The following is a 15,536-nucleotide window of genomic DNA, read 5'->3' on the forward strand; positions in this document are numbered from 1 at the left end:
TCCAACAAGTTTAACTATGTCATTTGACTGGAGACTCAAACAAACACTTTACACCTCATCGTCGTTTGGTGTCTGCAGGTGTCTATTAGTGTACCCCATGGACACAAATATTGAATATATTCAATAATATTGACTATTTGCTTGCTTATTACACAGATGAATATACATTTTTATTTATGCATGGACAAACTAGTTAAAAGTATTGTTGTTTCACCGAAACAGTCCATTATTTGTAGGCCATCATCTTGCACACAGCTGCTGTGGAGTAATGCTGATAGCCTCGTACCAATGCAATTCAGAAAATTGTGCTTATGGACGATAGTGACAGGATGTTTTTTTAAAAGGGCCAGTAGTTATATACCATTTGAACTAAAAATCCTTTCTGTGAAATCCACTATAATATTATATAATTGAGCAGTGGCATTATACAGCCTAATTATGTGCTTATTAATGCAATCCTTACATTCTGTTACAGCTAAAACAGGCATTAACCGCTTATGGCAGTAGTGGCACCTGCAGCGGCAGGTTAGCTGCAGGACCACTGCTGAAAAGTAGGGCGCAGCTCTTTGAACAAGTGTACCACATCCGCCAGATTTACCAGAAGCCACCGTTCCATTATCGTCCGTGTACTTATTGTAACATTGCCACATGCATTTGCTATATAATTATCTCAAAGATGTATTTGTTTTTAATTTGTATTTTAAAACCCAAACAGTGTGAGGAGCAGTCACGCCATTTCTTCTTCCAGATGTGTTTCGTTCCCTCTGTTTCTCGTCGGACAGATAAGGGACGGAATCCAAACAGCCACGTAGTAAAAGGCGAAGCTCGCGACAGGGTGAGCATTTATTCTCTTTTGATACACTTACTGAAATTGTCATTTTCTAATTTACTTATGGGGTTTTGTAACATACTTACGCGACAGACAGTCATTTGTTGATTGATTAAAACATTTTTGAGAAATCCCTCCTTCTGCACTCGCGCTTCTAGCGAACGTTAGCGAGTTAGCAAATGTAGCTTGACAGGTTCCGTCGTAAACACAGATAGCGCGCTAGCTGCTGTCTCGCTAGCTAGTCCATCCTCCTTGTCATTAGCCGGTAGAGTTTTACTAAACCCAGTAGACACATGAGGGCAATATATCAGCCTGTATCGATGACTGTCTCGTTGTTATTGCCTCTGAATTGGGGACTTAAGGGTGTGAGCCCGTGCTGAAGTAACTCCGCTACCGCCTGATAGCTAACGTAGCAACACCGCCTTGGAGTCAAAGGTTATCATCAATAGGTACGATGATCGTATAGCTTTAAACATGCAGACGTTTTGAATAACATCACTGTCATCGGACTTTAAGTCGACAGCTGCAGACATTCTGCTGTTAATAAAGAAATGACCTAATGCTTGACTCTTATTAAAATCCATAAATGCAAACCGACCCGGGCCTTGCCTGTTGCCAAATGTACGCAATTTGTAAACACATCATATAAACATGTATGAGAAGCAGCAGCTGCTGCTCTCACAATGAAAGGAAAGCTGAAGTGTGACAGTTGAAGGCTTGGATTTAAGCGCCTGCTGGTCGATGCGTAACGTTATGTCTGACTCATCAACATCTAATTACAAAGATTGAATTTAGCGTTAATCAGCTCCAACTGGACACTAGCTGATAAAAAGGCAAACGTGGAACTGTCTGTTGTCGTATCGGTGTCAAAGTAAAGGATTTCAATGTTACTTTGCTAGTTTTTCTATATTTAACGCGACACAATCTACTTAACTAAGCCAGCTTATTAGCCCTTGACTCTAGCTTAATTGTTGTTACATAACATCCTTTGTGTCAGATGGAGTTACAACTTCTTCTTTGCACATCTTTTCTCTTTTAATATACACGTGACACTTTAATAATATACTTGTTTTGACGTACTTTTATTTGTTTTGTTTGTTTAGCATATTTATCGTACATTTAAAATGATGTCATAACATTATAACATAACATTTACTGTTGCAGAAGTGTTCCTGGACACTGACTCAGCTGGCCTGACTCCGAAGAAGAAGATGGTTTTGTGAGAGGTTCTTTCCTAAGGGGCACCAGCTAAAGTGTGACTGTGCAGTTTCTTAATGGAAATGGATAGTAACCAATCAGAAGCAGCTCAGATGGAGGCCAATGCTCATCAAGAAGAACATCTTGTGAAATCCAAAATGGAAGGTGAAACGCAATTGAAACAACAATGGCTGGACAGCACACAAAATGCAAAAGGGATAATTCCTAATGGTGAGTCATGACAATGTCTCCCCCCCCCCCCCAATCAAAGTCACAAGGATTTCAAAGGCTAGAAATCATGTTGTGTTTGGACCTGTTGATGGTATATTCCTGCAGATAGACTGCCCTTGTACTGGGATTAGCTCGTGTCCAGCGCTGCTTTCTGATCTACAACGTTGTTTCTTCTTCAGGCATATTACTGGTACCGCTTGTATTCTGCAATGCATGACCTGTTTTGGTGGCTACTACAAGGCCTGAGGCCGTCTACTGCTCCGTGTTTCATGGCTCTTTGAACTGATGTGTTACATAGCTGAATTTAACTCTAATAGTAATCTTAAGTCAGCCAATATGCTTATAGCTGACAGTGGTTAAGGTTTAGGAGAAGAATAAACAAGTCAAATAGAAAATCACTGAAAATATATATTTTTAGAAGAAAAGGGTAAAAGTCAATGCAGCAGAGATGGTTGCCAACACAGTTTATTTTCTCAGACTTGAGATCACTACCCCTACTCACAGGAAAGACAGAACTCCCCATCACTACTGTGCTGGATCTGTGTGTGTTAATCAATGGTGTCGCCTTAAGTAGCATGTGGGAATATCTTTTCAGTTTCATAGTAGTATGAATGTTTTCTCTAAAATAGTAACTATTTTGCTGCGGTGGGTGTGGTTTGATTTGTTTCACTGCGGCCTGGCAACATAAGCAAACAATCCCACAACTGTTATCAGATTTTGATCTAAATTCTGATTGATGCACAAACATGTGGGACATTTTTCCAGCCTAGCCCTTCCCATTTCAAACCAGTGAGAAGAGCACAGACAAAACGGCACAGACAGAAAGTGTCACGTTAAATAACCAAAACTTACGTGTTCTTGTTTGACCTAATTGCCCGTAGTATGTGACTGATAAAGAAAAAACGTTGTCAGGGCCTTTAGGTATGTTTGTCTTACAAGATGAGCCCTAATTGTGTGCCACATGCTGCAATGTTTCCACCCACCTTTTTGACTTAAGCTATTGTAGTTTGACAGAGTTGCCCAGCCAGCTTGCCAGGTTGAATACCTTTCCCCTTTGAAGTATAGTGCACAATAACTTATCATGACTAATCGTCAAATTCCCTGGGGCTTCTCTTGCTTCTCTTTTAGGTTCTATCGGTTCAGATGCGATGCCAAATGGAAATGGACTGGCAGAGGACTTTAGTGCTGTAGGGAACACCCATATAAATGGGTCCCTGCCTCTGGCAGCCCCTCCCCAGAGCACCAGCTCCCCAGTCAACTCCCAGATCCAAGAGCCCTCCCCAGGTTTGGCTGCTTTTCCACCCATGATGCTAGAGAAGTCTGAGGGGGCTAGTGCTGAGTTCACGGTTCACACGGGTGATTCATTGCAGTCGCTCAGACTCAGTATGCCTATGCAGGAGACTGAATTGTGTAAGCATACACTTATGTGGAGTGAATGCCCCCTCTAAACCCCCCTGTATTTTAACCTCAGTTTGCTGTGGGATGTTTGGCTTTTTTGGTTTATGTACACATCCATTTTAACTTCTTTTTCTGTGTGTTACCTGAACAGAATGAGTCTGGCCCATTTCCGCAACTTGCATAGATTTCATTTGATTGTTTAATTAGAATTTGGTGTGGGTGCTTCATTTGCAACACTATTTGGACTAATGGCTGCGTTCTGGAACTAATCCCTCTTGTATGTCATCTCTTTGGAGGTATTTTAAAGTCATGCACAGTCACCTTGTTTGCCGTTTAAGGCTTGGCACAAACTGGTAATTTAGTTTGGATGCACATTATATCTCCCACACAGAATATATGTAGCAGCACATGAAGAATCCTAGCGCATCTCTTTTGAATCGAATGGACAATCTATTTAATGCATGTATAGACGCAGTCATTTAGCTCATTGCAATATTGGCATTATTTGCTGCATAGCTGTTGCAGTCATGAATGAAATTAAGTTTTTAATAATCGCGTACAATAACTAAGCAAATGGAGACAGTGGTGCAGCATGGGGCACCGTTTAAATATATGGATGTAACATGTAGTCTAATACCCATACTGTCACCTGCTCTAAAAGTCTGCAGTAGCTGTCTGATAAATGGGAGAATGTCGCAGTGCAGTTTGTGACTTACTAGTTTCCGCCCCATGGATTAACATAGTAAACTCCAATTTGAATAATTTGTTTACTATTGCCGTGTGAGCAGTGGGGACAGGATTCTCGGCCTTTACAACCAACATTATACAGGTATTTACTTGGAATCAACATGAGCGACATACAGCTCATTGCTAGGATTAAAACTCGTACAGTCATAAAAACCAAGTCTTGTGTAAATAAAGAGCTGTAGTGTAGATATGCAGTATGTAATGATAGGGATCATTGTTTTTTTTTGGGCCTTACATACTTTCATTTTAGCCAACCAGAAGCCATCATTGGAAATGGAGAACGAGGAGAAGATTCGCCTGGATGCTCGTCGGCGTCTGGAAGAGCAACTCAAACAGTACAGAGTTCAGAGACATAAGGAGAGGGTGAGTTAATGGTGTAGCTGTCAGGTTATGGACAGCAACAGCTCTTCTTCTATTTCCCCTCGAGGTCCTAATGTTTGCAAAACCAGTTTGGGCAGCTTCAGCATTATGTTAACATGAAATTTCTACCATTAGACAACTCTATGTTTGAGGCAACTTGTGCGTGTGGGCTCATTCTCAGCTGATGTTGGTTGCTAAACATGCTATTTTCTTGTAAAATGTAACTCAGAAGATAAACGGTTTAAGAGGTGTAGAGGCCACAGCGCTTCACTTTCGCTCCATTCTTTATAGTTTCTGTCATTGCTATTTCTAATTTAATATGTATACGGTGTGTTTTCAAGCTGAGCAACCTTGTGTCAGATTTGATCAGGATGGAAGTACCATGGTTCATGTCTTTGTATTTCTAGTCTCAACGCACCACCCCCAAGAGCAGGCCATTCAGCACCCTGGATCCAGAGCTCATGCTGCATCCCGAGGATCTGCCCAGGGCCAACACTCTTGCCATGACCACGGAGTATTCCTTCCTGAGGACCACTGTCCCCCGTGGTCCCAAACTGGGTAGCTTGGGAATTCCCCCCAGAGAGAAAAAGTCCAGATCCCCCCGCCTGAACAAGATCCACTCCTTGGCTGACTACCAGTCTCCTGAGAATGATGGTACAGGTGGAGGAGGAGGAGGTGGTGGAGTTAGAGCAGCAGACAACACCATGAGCTCCCACCAGTCCACCATGAGCTCAGTGTCCACTTTGTCTGAGGTCAGTGTGATTTCGGAGGGCAGCACCTGTGAGACTGGTGCTTCGCTCCAAGTTGGGGACAATGTGTCAGAAATGGACGGCAGTGAATCAGGAACGAGGCCAGGGAACGACGGCAACGACAGCGACAGCTCGTCTTACAGCAGCGTGTCAACCAGGGGGACGTACGGGCTCCTCTCCGCAGCAGTGGAAAGGCAGCGGGGGCCCTACACGGTGGAGGGGAGGGAGATTGCCGCTGAGGCCATGGGTCAGTTCCCCTCCCTGCAGGAGGTGCTGCAGGCAGCCAGTGAAGAGCAGCACCTGCTTGGGCTCGAGCTGGAGCACGAGAGAGAAGCGAATGGGGAGCCTCGAAGCCGCAGAGACAGTTTCTCCAGCAGGTATTTGTCAACATCAGATAGGGAAGGAATAAAAAAATATTACAATTGACAATTTTTGGCATTAATGTTTTGTTAACAGACAAATTAAACCAGTATTACTGTTCTCACATTGATTGCTGGAACTGACACATTTGGCATTTTAGGATGTTGCTGTAGATTACTTAAAACAATTAATTGATTTTGTGAATTGTTAACTATTTGTCAGTCAATTATTTTCCTAATAATTGAAGCGCTCATATTGTTGACATGTCTTGCAGTGTTTCTTTGGAGAGTTCAGTGATGGGCCATGATGATATGCTGCAGGTTTTGAAAGAGAAAATGAGACTGGAGGGTCAGCTAGAATCTTTGTCTTCTGAGGCCAATCAGGTAATATAACATTGATTTTTGTCCTCATGTTTCCGTTAGTTGTGTTTGCATAAACGGTGGTAATTACAAATCTGCTAACACCGTAATATGTGGTTTACCATGTTCAACTTCGCCTGCTAATGACTGCCTGTTCATGCATCACAGCCTCCAAAAATATTAAATTTAGCTTTATGGCTGTTAATTTACCCGCCCAGATGACTCTATACTGGAAACTAAGAATAATTGGGCTTAAGAGCTGACCTCACTGTCATGTTTTCTCCAGGCTCTCAAAGAGAAGACAGAGCTTCAGGCCCAGCTCGCTACAGTGAATGCTCAACTGAACGCTAAGAAGGAGGAGGCTCAGGTCAGCCAGGAGAAGCAGAGCACCCTCACTAAAGAGGTCGGCACACTGCGGAAAAACTGCAACCAGCTAGAGAAAGCCATGGTGGAGCTCCAGGGCAGTCTGGAGAGCAAGAATGCCAGTCTGACTTCTCTGAGCAATGACCTGAAGGTGGCTGAAGACCAGTACAAAAGGCTGATGGGGAAGGTGGAGGAGATGCAAAGCTCTGTAACCTCTAGAGACAATACAGGTGTGTGACGGAGACCCAGAAAAATGAGTGTAACAATAAACGAACAACATCTTTTAATTGTGCTTTGACTTAATGAACCACTGGTTTGCATATCCAAACTCATGATTAAAATATACGTTTTTCGGTGTTGGACTTTTGCAGTCCAAGAGTTGCGACAACAGTTGGGTGGTCTTCAGAGCCAGCTTCAACAGGTCCAGCTGGAGCGCAGCACCCTTCAGAGCCGAATGAAGACTTCCCAGGCTGAAATAGATTCCCTTCAGCAGCTCAGACAGTGGTACCAGCAGCAGCTAGCTTTGGCCCAGGAGGCCAGAGTACGACTGCAAAGCGAAATGGCCAACATGCAGGTCTGGTTGATGCTCATGCAGCTGGTTTTTTCATCATGGCTCGACATTTGTCAGAATTGACGTGACACTTTTTGATCTGTTTTTATCTCCCAGGCTGGACAGATGACTCAGATTGGTGTTGTGGAACATTTGAAGCTGGACAATGTGACTCTGTCCCACCAACTCACAGAGACCCAACACCGCTCTATCAAAGATAAAGAGCGCATCGCTGTTCAGCTGCAGGGCATTGAGGTATACTCTCCAACATCCCTTTGTAAATATGCTATCATCAGGTTTGTGAAGTCTATATATCCACTTAGGAAATAACCTATACCTTAAGGTCATCATTCAGTCAAGGACCTTAGATAAAAGCAGGCTTTTCTAAATGACCACAACTAACATGTTATTTTATTTGTTTTTTAAATCAGTGTAGCATATTGTTTAAAAACGTTTACTGTCTGTGACTTAGGCTGACATGCTGACCCAGGAAGCTGCTTATAAGCAGATCCAGGATGCAAAGAACATGGTGGAAGATGATCTGCAGCACAGACTGGAGGAGTTTGAGGATGAACGAGAACGCTTAATTAAATTGGCCAACACAGCCAGCGCCCTGGAAAGGGAACTAGAGCAGGTAGTCGAGGCATTTGTTTCCCACCTTGTATGTTCAGTAAAATGTGTATTGTATTCTGCTCTAAACTGCCTTTCACACTCAATCTCTCTTAGGCAAAGTTGATCCTTTCCCAGAAGGACATGCAGCTGCAGTCACTCCAGAAAGAGCATCTGGAGCTGATGCGCCAGCTGACCATCACTCAGGACAACCTGCAAACCAAAGAGCAGTCCATCAACCACCTAGAAGCCCGATACCTGGAGCTGGAGGTCCAGCTGGCTGAGCTGCAGACAGACGGCAGCGCCAAGGACGACAACATCCAGTACCTCCAGAACGAGAAGATTGTCCTGGAGGTAGCGCTGCAGGCAGCCCGGGCCGACAAGAGACAACTTGACGAGGGCGCTGAACGGCTCGGAGAGGATGTTCTGGTGGCTTCAGATATCTTGGATCAGCTCAGACAGGAAGTCCAGATCAAAGCCAATCAGGTATGATACAGGTGGGAGGTGAAAACATTGAAACGGCAAAAGGAAACTTAAAATACTGGCATTGAAATATAACCACAAGCACGATTGAACCATTACCAGTGACTTAACAACAAATATTGGCGTTCCCTTGTGTCCCTTTGGGCATCAATATGCTCCCATCTACTTCTGTTGTGACACCTAGAGTTGCATATGTTATTGTCAAATAGTCTCTCATTCATGGTGAGCAGCAATTATTTTAGCATAAGGCATTGTAAGACTTGCATGAAAGAAGGTGTGTGTTTTCCATTTGACTTAAGCTGTACAATTGAAGAATTTAAACATAGTTCAAGTAGCTTTTGAATCCATTTTTTTGGGGGGGGGGGTTACCCTCCACCACCACCGTGTAGAGAATAATGAAAGACCTTTGCTTTGTTACAGATTGAAACGCTTCAACAAGAAAATGGTTCCCTGAAGAGACAAGCTCAGAAACTGAAGGAGCAGTTCCAACAACAAAAGGTAATTCATCCTCCTCGCTCTCACAGTACGTGACTCAATGTAAAGCTCTCTCTCACTGGGTAAAGTTTTTAGAAGCCAGTGTAGACTGTGTGGACTTGACAAACATTTATTATTTTTATTACATTTATTTATAAAAATAAATCTCCCAGCTGACTAAGGTTGATGCTGAGGATGTATTGTAGAGCCGTCATCTCAGAAGAGTGCTGGTTGACACGGCTCAGTGGATTGAGCAGGGGTGGGTGTTGCTCATTCTACATTGACAGGGTGTCAAAAAGAGGGTGGAGTTCATTGACAGAATGACAGAAATATGAATTGTATTGAATTCCTTTCAAGACTTGAGCTTTTGTAGACCCTTCAGACTCGAGCAGTAACGTTCATCTTGGTCCACCAAAATGTACTGGGGTATGCTAAATAGTGTACCTCTAGTGCTAAAGAAGAAACATCTGGCTGCATTATCAACAAACTAATATGTGTCTTCACTGCATCTGAAGTAACTATGTTAATGGAAAATCAGCGATGTGTGAGCTACACAGATGTAGCACGACTGATTAACTACTTGTTAAAGGTGTACAGGATAGTGGGAAGCAAGTAAGATGAAAAAGTAAAGCCTGTAGAATATGTTAGAACTTCTTTTTTTGTTTTGTTGCTATAACCATGTGAGAAGTATCTCACTCAAGCATAGAGATGATGCAGTGTGGGATTCAAACACTTGCAGCCCTCTCTCTTGCACTGTATCTGCAGTATGCTGTGAGAAGCATTTTGCCTGCTGCCTCTTAGAGTCGAGACAAATATGAGGAGCACTCCTTGAAAGAAGAGAAGACTCCCCTTCATTGATTAGATACATGGTTATTGACTCAACAGGTGATGGTGGAGGCCTACCGCCGAGACGCCAGCTCCAAAGACCAGTTGATCGGTGAGCTCAAGTCCACCAAAAAGCGCCTGTTGGCGGAGGTGAAGGACCTGAAGCAGGAGCTGCTGAGTGCTCAGGGGGAGAAGCAGAATGCAGAGCTGGAGCAGGCCCGGCTTGCGAAGGAGGTGGTGAGAGTCCAGCAGCAGATGAACAACATGGAGGCTCATCTGCAAGTCATTCAGAATGAAAGGGATCAGCTAGAAACCCAGATCCAGGTAAATATTTGTATTTGTTCAATACTTCTAATCAAATTTACTTCACAAAGTAGTTTAACAATAAAAGTAAATGTCGATGTTTTGGGTGATGTGTAAATAAACAGTTTGTTGTCAGCAGGTATCGTGTGAATCCTATTGTAATGTGAAGGATCCTGTTTTTCTCCCAATCCAGTCTTTACAGTTTGATCAGAGCCAACTAGCAGCAGTCGCAGAAGAGAACGAAGGTCTGAGGAAACAGGTGGAGCAATTGGAGGGAGAAGCCAAAAAGTGAGTCATCTGCTGCATAGAGATATGGAACGCTTAAATAACTCTCACAGTAATGATTTGGACCGTGGCGCATGTCTCTGTTGTCAAGTGCTATTTATAAATATAAGTAAATGCTTTTTATGAACTCCTTATGCAATTCCTGATCCTTTGACATGTGGTTTTAAAATGACATCCATCCGCATCATTGCGCTCCGTGTGTGTGCCATCTATATCTGTAAAATAAATGTGATTTTTAAAGACGTATCTGTCGGCACACCACTTGTGTTCATATGCTTGTATGGTCTGCTGTCAGAACAACCTGATTTCCTCATGGACATTTATAACTTGATTTTTTTTATCTGCATCTGATAGGGCCATCACAGAGCAGAAGGTGCGTGTGAAGCGACTGGGGACCGATCTGACCAGTGCTCAGAAGGAGATGAAGGCCAAGCACAAAGCCTACGAGAACGCTGTGGGCATCCTGAGTAGGAGGCTCCAGGAGGCTCTGACTGACAAGGAGACAGCCGAGGCAGAGCTGGTCAAACTCAAGGCCCAGGTGTCGGATGGGGGAAACAGCCAGGCCTTACAGGTACTATATACATCTGCCAGACTTTCTACAGTTACTTGAAAAACTCCCAGCTACTACATTTGTAAGTAGAGCATTCTACAGAGTCCGAGCTCTCATCCATTTACGGTCCTTCGGAAATGAAATTAGGTTACAGTATCTGTGTGACTCTTCTTACCATTTCACAAACATTAGGAAGCCTAAGGTAGTTGGGTTACAAGGTCTATAAAACCTGCTTTTCTTGCACTGAATATAATCAAGAGATTGCCACTGTCCAGCAGAACTGAAGAATAAGTAATATTTTGCATTCCTATTTGAAGTTAAAGAGTACTATTATGCAGTTAGCTGGTTGTACACTGCAGTGTGTTTTTATTTGCCATCCAGGACAAGATTAAGACTCTGCAGACTGAGCTACAGGCTGTGGCCAACAGCAAGTCTATGCTAGAGAAGGAGCTGCAGGAAGTGATCAACCTCACCTCCACAGAGCTGGAGGAGTACCAGGAGAAGGTCATGGAGCTTGAGGATGAGGTGAACAATCATCATTTTGTGTTTATATGTTCAGGTTTTTTTAACAGAACTGCTCCATATATCTAATGGGATATTTTTTCCCTTAATGATGTCGATCACAACCCTGTGTGAGCAGTATGTTTATGAACACTTGTCTAGTCACTCAATTCATGTTACTTTGTATTAATGACATGAATTTATTTCATAGCTTCAAGAGTCCCGATGCTTCAAGAAGCGGATACGAAAGTTAGAAGATGCCAACAAGAAGCTAGCACTGGAGCTTGAACATGAAAAAGGGAAATTGGCGGGATTGGCACAGTCCCACAATACACTGCGGGAGCATTCCAACATTTTGGAGTCTGCCTTAGCTAAGAGAGAGGCAGATCTCGTCCAGCTCAACTTACAGGTGAAAAATCCTATAATGTTGATGTTTTTTTTCTTACTTCTTTATTGTAAAGTCTTGTTACCTGTATGCCGAAATACAAAGAAAACATACTTTTTAATTCATTTTTAAGGAAACGTTGTTTTCCCATTCATCCTTTTTACAGGTTCAAGCTGTTCTGAAGCGTAAAGAGGAGGAGGACCAGCAGATGAAGCAGGTGGTTCAAACGCTTCAGCTTGCCCTGGAAAAAGAGAAAACCAAAGTCAATGACCTGAAAGAACAGGTAGGAGCTCTAAGGACGCAGTATGTTCTCCTTTTTAATTGAAATGCCGACTGCACATAATTTTCATTTTGCCTTTCAAATGATTCCAAAGGGCCTGTAATTTGAATATATTTGAATACATATTTTGACATAATTTGCGTGGCACAAGGCACAGTAAGAAGCCTTTAAGAAATATAAAAGTTAGAAAGCGGAATTGTGACACGTATCCATCGTAAGTCCATAGCTTTTCTGGAGCATTTGGCTCTCCTGGGGTCTTTAGGATAGTACTAATGTGATGTGTCCTTTAGGTGGCAGCAACAAAGGCTGAGGCGGCCCACAATAGACGGCACTACAGGGCAGCTATGCTGGAGCTGTCGGAAATCAAAAAGGACCTGCAGGCCAAAGTGGACCTGGTCAAAGCTCTGCAGAGTGAATCCCACAAACTACAGTATGTGTATTTGCCTGATTTAAAGAATGCAGTGACTTTTGGCAAATTGCTTTTGTATCAAAATATTACATCTTATCACTCATTTGTCATTGAATGTGTCTTGCTCTGCAGAGCTCAGGATGAGCAGCATGCTCAGGAGGTTTCCAGGTTCCAAGAGGAGCTGACTGAGGCCCATTCACAGCTCCAGATCCTCCAGAAACAACTGGACGAGGAACTGGCCAAGCAGCCCCTCACTAACCAAGAGGTGAGAGACCGACTGACACTGAAATATTTTGCTGATGAGGACTGTTATTTGAAAATCTTGACAAAGTGAATGCTATGGGCACCATGCTTTTTGTTTTATCATATTGATTTTATTATGCTTTTTTGTGTCTTTAGCCTGGATTGATTATAATACAACATTTTGACCATGTAGTCTTTCATCATTGTCCTGGGAGAAGAACTTTCATTGACACTGATGTCTTAACATTGAATGCGCGTTCAGGTAGAGGACCTGAAGTGGGAGGTGGAGCAAAGGCAGAGGGAGATCGAGGCTCAGAAGCAGCAGCTGGAGTTGATGGAGCACTGTCAGCACAGGGAGCTCGACAACCTACAGAGAGCTCTGCAGGCAAGTATTCTCTTTCCACTTGTGAAATATGGAAACAAAGCGTGTTACCTAACTTGATGTTTAAAAGAAATACATAGTTTCTGTATTTACAAATGCACCAAATCACTTTGACTAAAGATGATTCTCTGTCTCAGATCATCAAAGTGGAGCTGGAGTCGGTGCAGGATGAGCTGAGTGGCACCAGGAAGGACAAGTTTATGCTGCAGGCCAAAGTGGGAGAGCTGAGGAACAGCATGAAGACGGTCCTTTTGCAGAACCAGCAACTAAAACAGGACCTCAAACAGAGTCGTCTAAGGAAGGTAAGGCATGCATTACAAAGTCAAATGTTGCAAGTATAATTCCAAGTAAGAAATGCCTGCTGAAGATTACAGACTAAATACATCCCTGAATTTTTTCTTGGAGCAGCAGCGTATGGAGCTGAAGAGTGAGGGGAACCCATCCAACCCAGTGACACCAGTTAAGATTCCAGACTGCCCAGTGCCTGCCTCCCTATTGGATGAGTTGCTGAAACCATCAACTTCTGTCAACAAAGAGCCCCTCAACAACCTGCACAACTGTCTACGGCAACTCAAGTAAGCCTCTTGTTCTGACCAAATGACTTTGTTAAAGGAGCTGTATTTAATATTCTGAACATTAATATTGCAGCAAATGTAAAGATAGTGGAGTCATTTCTACCTGAGCAGAGATTGAAGTCTCTCTACGTCTGTGTCTTATTATCCGAGCTTCTCCTTGCTTTGTTGACATATATAGGCCGGCCATGAAAGCTTTTAGTGCATGTGAGCGTGTCCCACTGGTTAGCTCCCGATCGAGTTTTGTTGTGTAGTGCTTAGCAGCTATTTAAATGCAAGAATACATGTCATGTTTTTCTATTCTCAGGGAGGAGATGGACAGCCTCCAAAGGCAGATGGAGGAACACACAGTAACAGTACATGAGTCAATGAACTCATGGACAAACACAGAGGAGGGACTGGCTCAACTGGAGCTTGAAAACAACATCTCCGAATCGTCAGCGCCGCTAAACAATATGGTTGTTGAAAATAACAACGAAGCAGAACAGCAGCAGTCATAATAAAATAACTTTTCTCAGGCCATAAGAGGGAGAGTGGAGTTTTATCCACAAAGGCACTTTTCAGCCCCTTATTCCCTTTGTCTTTCCTTAACAATTGCAGCCAACATTTGGCATTCTCCCATCAGCACAGATGTGCTGTTTCAGAGTAATACTTTGTATGCCATTGCTTTATTCTTTCCTCTTTATTTGACAGGTGTTTGTATTTTTGTTATGCTATTGTCACATTTATTTATTTAGAGTTAAGTAATCACAACTTATCTGACAGCCTCTCCAAGAGGATCCCCCATCTTCAGTTGTGTTATCATAGATACAGATATGGTCTAGTACGGACTGTTCAACTAATCTTATAGGCAAGTTTTCCCCTCTTGAGTCGGCAGTTTTTCCTTAATGTATTTAGTCATCATCCTCCTCGCAATATAAAATCAGTGGCTTTGTATGCTGCTTAATGATGGTTGACATTATTTCAAAAAGTGTTATGGTGACAGAAACAAACCATTACTCTGTCACCACACTGGCTAAGATCTGTTCTTCCATTTCTTTGTGCCTGTGTACGAGAGCAGTTGCTCATCTATGATTTAACTGATGTGGTTACACATCCACATTTCTGAGCAGTTGATGAAACACCATCAATCCTTTTCATGATGTTAAAAGTCATGCGCAATTGTGGTAAGTTTTGTTTTATTGGTATTGCCTCTCGTTAAAATGCAGTGTTTCTTACATTTGTTGTAACCATATCACATTGGGTTCCTAAATTTAAAAACAGTTAATCTCAGTTATATATGGAGGAGTTTTGTCTCGCATGGACTGCAGTAATTTGTATGCAAAAAAGCCTTAAGCAATCTTTAATATGCTGTAAAGGACTAAGTTGGTTTGAATGAGCATATTTCTGCTGAGGGTGTGTAATATGTTATATTGTATGTGTGTGCAAATCCGTACTGAATGGTTTATTGTAAAATATGTGGGTCATATCAACGGAGAAAGAAAGTTGAAGCAGAAATGTTACGACTTCTAATAGCAGGTGCAATCAGATGTGTTCATTTCCTGTTACATTTGGTAAAAAATAGGAAATTGTTATACTTGTTTCATGGATATGGGGATAAGTTAATTGTTTCTAGAGGTTAATATATAAATTTACTTTTTTGTATGATTGTAAAGTCATTGTTTAATAGTGTAACGAAGATGAAGTACAAAATATCAAAAGCAAACCATAAATCAAAGCTGATAGTAATTCTAGTCCAGCTGTACTAAAATGTCAGTGTAGAGGGACGATTGGATGGTATAGTGTAGCTTTCTGCAAACAACTGTACAGCTGCTGTGTCAGTGTTCATTCCCACATTAAAAACTGTTTTTTAAACACCATTGTATGCTTATGAATTTCCAAAGGGACAATACATATTTTGAGGAGAATGCTTACTGAGGCAAATAACAAATGTATTGATATCCTGTGTTCTGAATTTTTGTGGGGACTGTATCTTCCTAACTACCTTTCACTGTAACGTTAGGTAGTATTTAATAACGTTTGCTCTACGGCACGTGCGCTCATGTTGCTGTATCTGCTATTTCTTTCAAATATTGAAATTGATTCATTCCTA

The 15,536-nt window shown here is 42.3% G+C and overlaps 1 protein-coding gene across 2 annotated transcripts; it reads left to right on the plus strand.

The window, feature by feature from the left end:
- Window positions 1-704: 704 nt before the first annotated feature.
- Window positions 705-15,298, plus strand: golga3 (golgin A3). Of its 2 annotated transcripts, none has more exons than XM_076104928.1 (24): window positions 705-835; window positions 1,994-2,257; window positions 3,386-3,667; window positions 4,653-4,765; window positions 5,170-5,888; window positions 6,146-6,254; window positions 6,517-6,823; window positions 6,965-7,167; window positions 7,261-7,398; window positions 7,616-7,777; window positions 7,870-8,238; window positions 8,656-8,733; window positions 9,595-9,858; window positions 10,031-10,125; window positions 10,477-10,693; window positions 11,054-11,197; window positions 11,385-11,582; window positions 11,725-11,841; window positions 12,129-12,268; window positions 12,380-12,512; window positions 12,753-12,875; window positions 13,010-13,174; window positions 13,281-13,447; window positions 13,752-15,298. In XM_076104928.1, the coding sequence occupies exons 2-24, from the start codon at window positions 2,104-2,106 to the stop codon at window positions 13,942-13,944; spliced, it is 4,590 nt and encodes a 1,529-aa protein (XP_075961043.1). In that variant the 5' UTR covers window positions 705-835; window positions 1,994-2,103; the 3' UTR covers window positions 13,945-15,298. The 2 variants fall into 2 exon arrangements, with proteins under 2 accessions (XP_075961043.1, XP_075961044.1); XM_076104929.1 differs by having other exon boundaries at window positions 3,386-3,541.
- The last annotated feature ends 238 nt before the right edge of the window (window positions 15,299-15,536 follow it).

This window comes from Anarhichas minor, unplaced genomic scaffold (genome assembly GCF_050575085.1).
Source record: "Anarhichas minor isolate MPS153535 unplaced genomic scaffold, ASM5057508v1 ptg000030l, whole genome shotgun sequence".
Lineage (NCBI taxonomy): Eukaryota > Metazoa > Chordata > Actinopteri > Perciformes > Anarhichadidae > Anarhichas > Anarhichas minor.

Excerpts from the sequence above, each read along its gene's own strand:
- golga3 (XM_076104928.1), top strand. The coding sequence starts at position 2,104 with ATGGAAATGGATAGTAACCAATCAGAAGCAGCTCAGATGGAGGCCAAT. Across the intron at positions 5,889-6,145 it reads AGAGACAGTTTCTCCAGCAG|TGTTTCTTTGGAGAGTTCAG; the intron begins GTATTTGTCAAC and ends CATGTCTTGCAG. Across the intron at positions 12,513-12,752 it reads AGCCCCTCACTAACCAAGAG|GTAGAGGACCTGAAGTGGGA; the intron begins GTGAGAGACCGA and ends ATGCGCGTTCAG.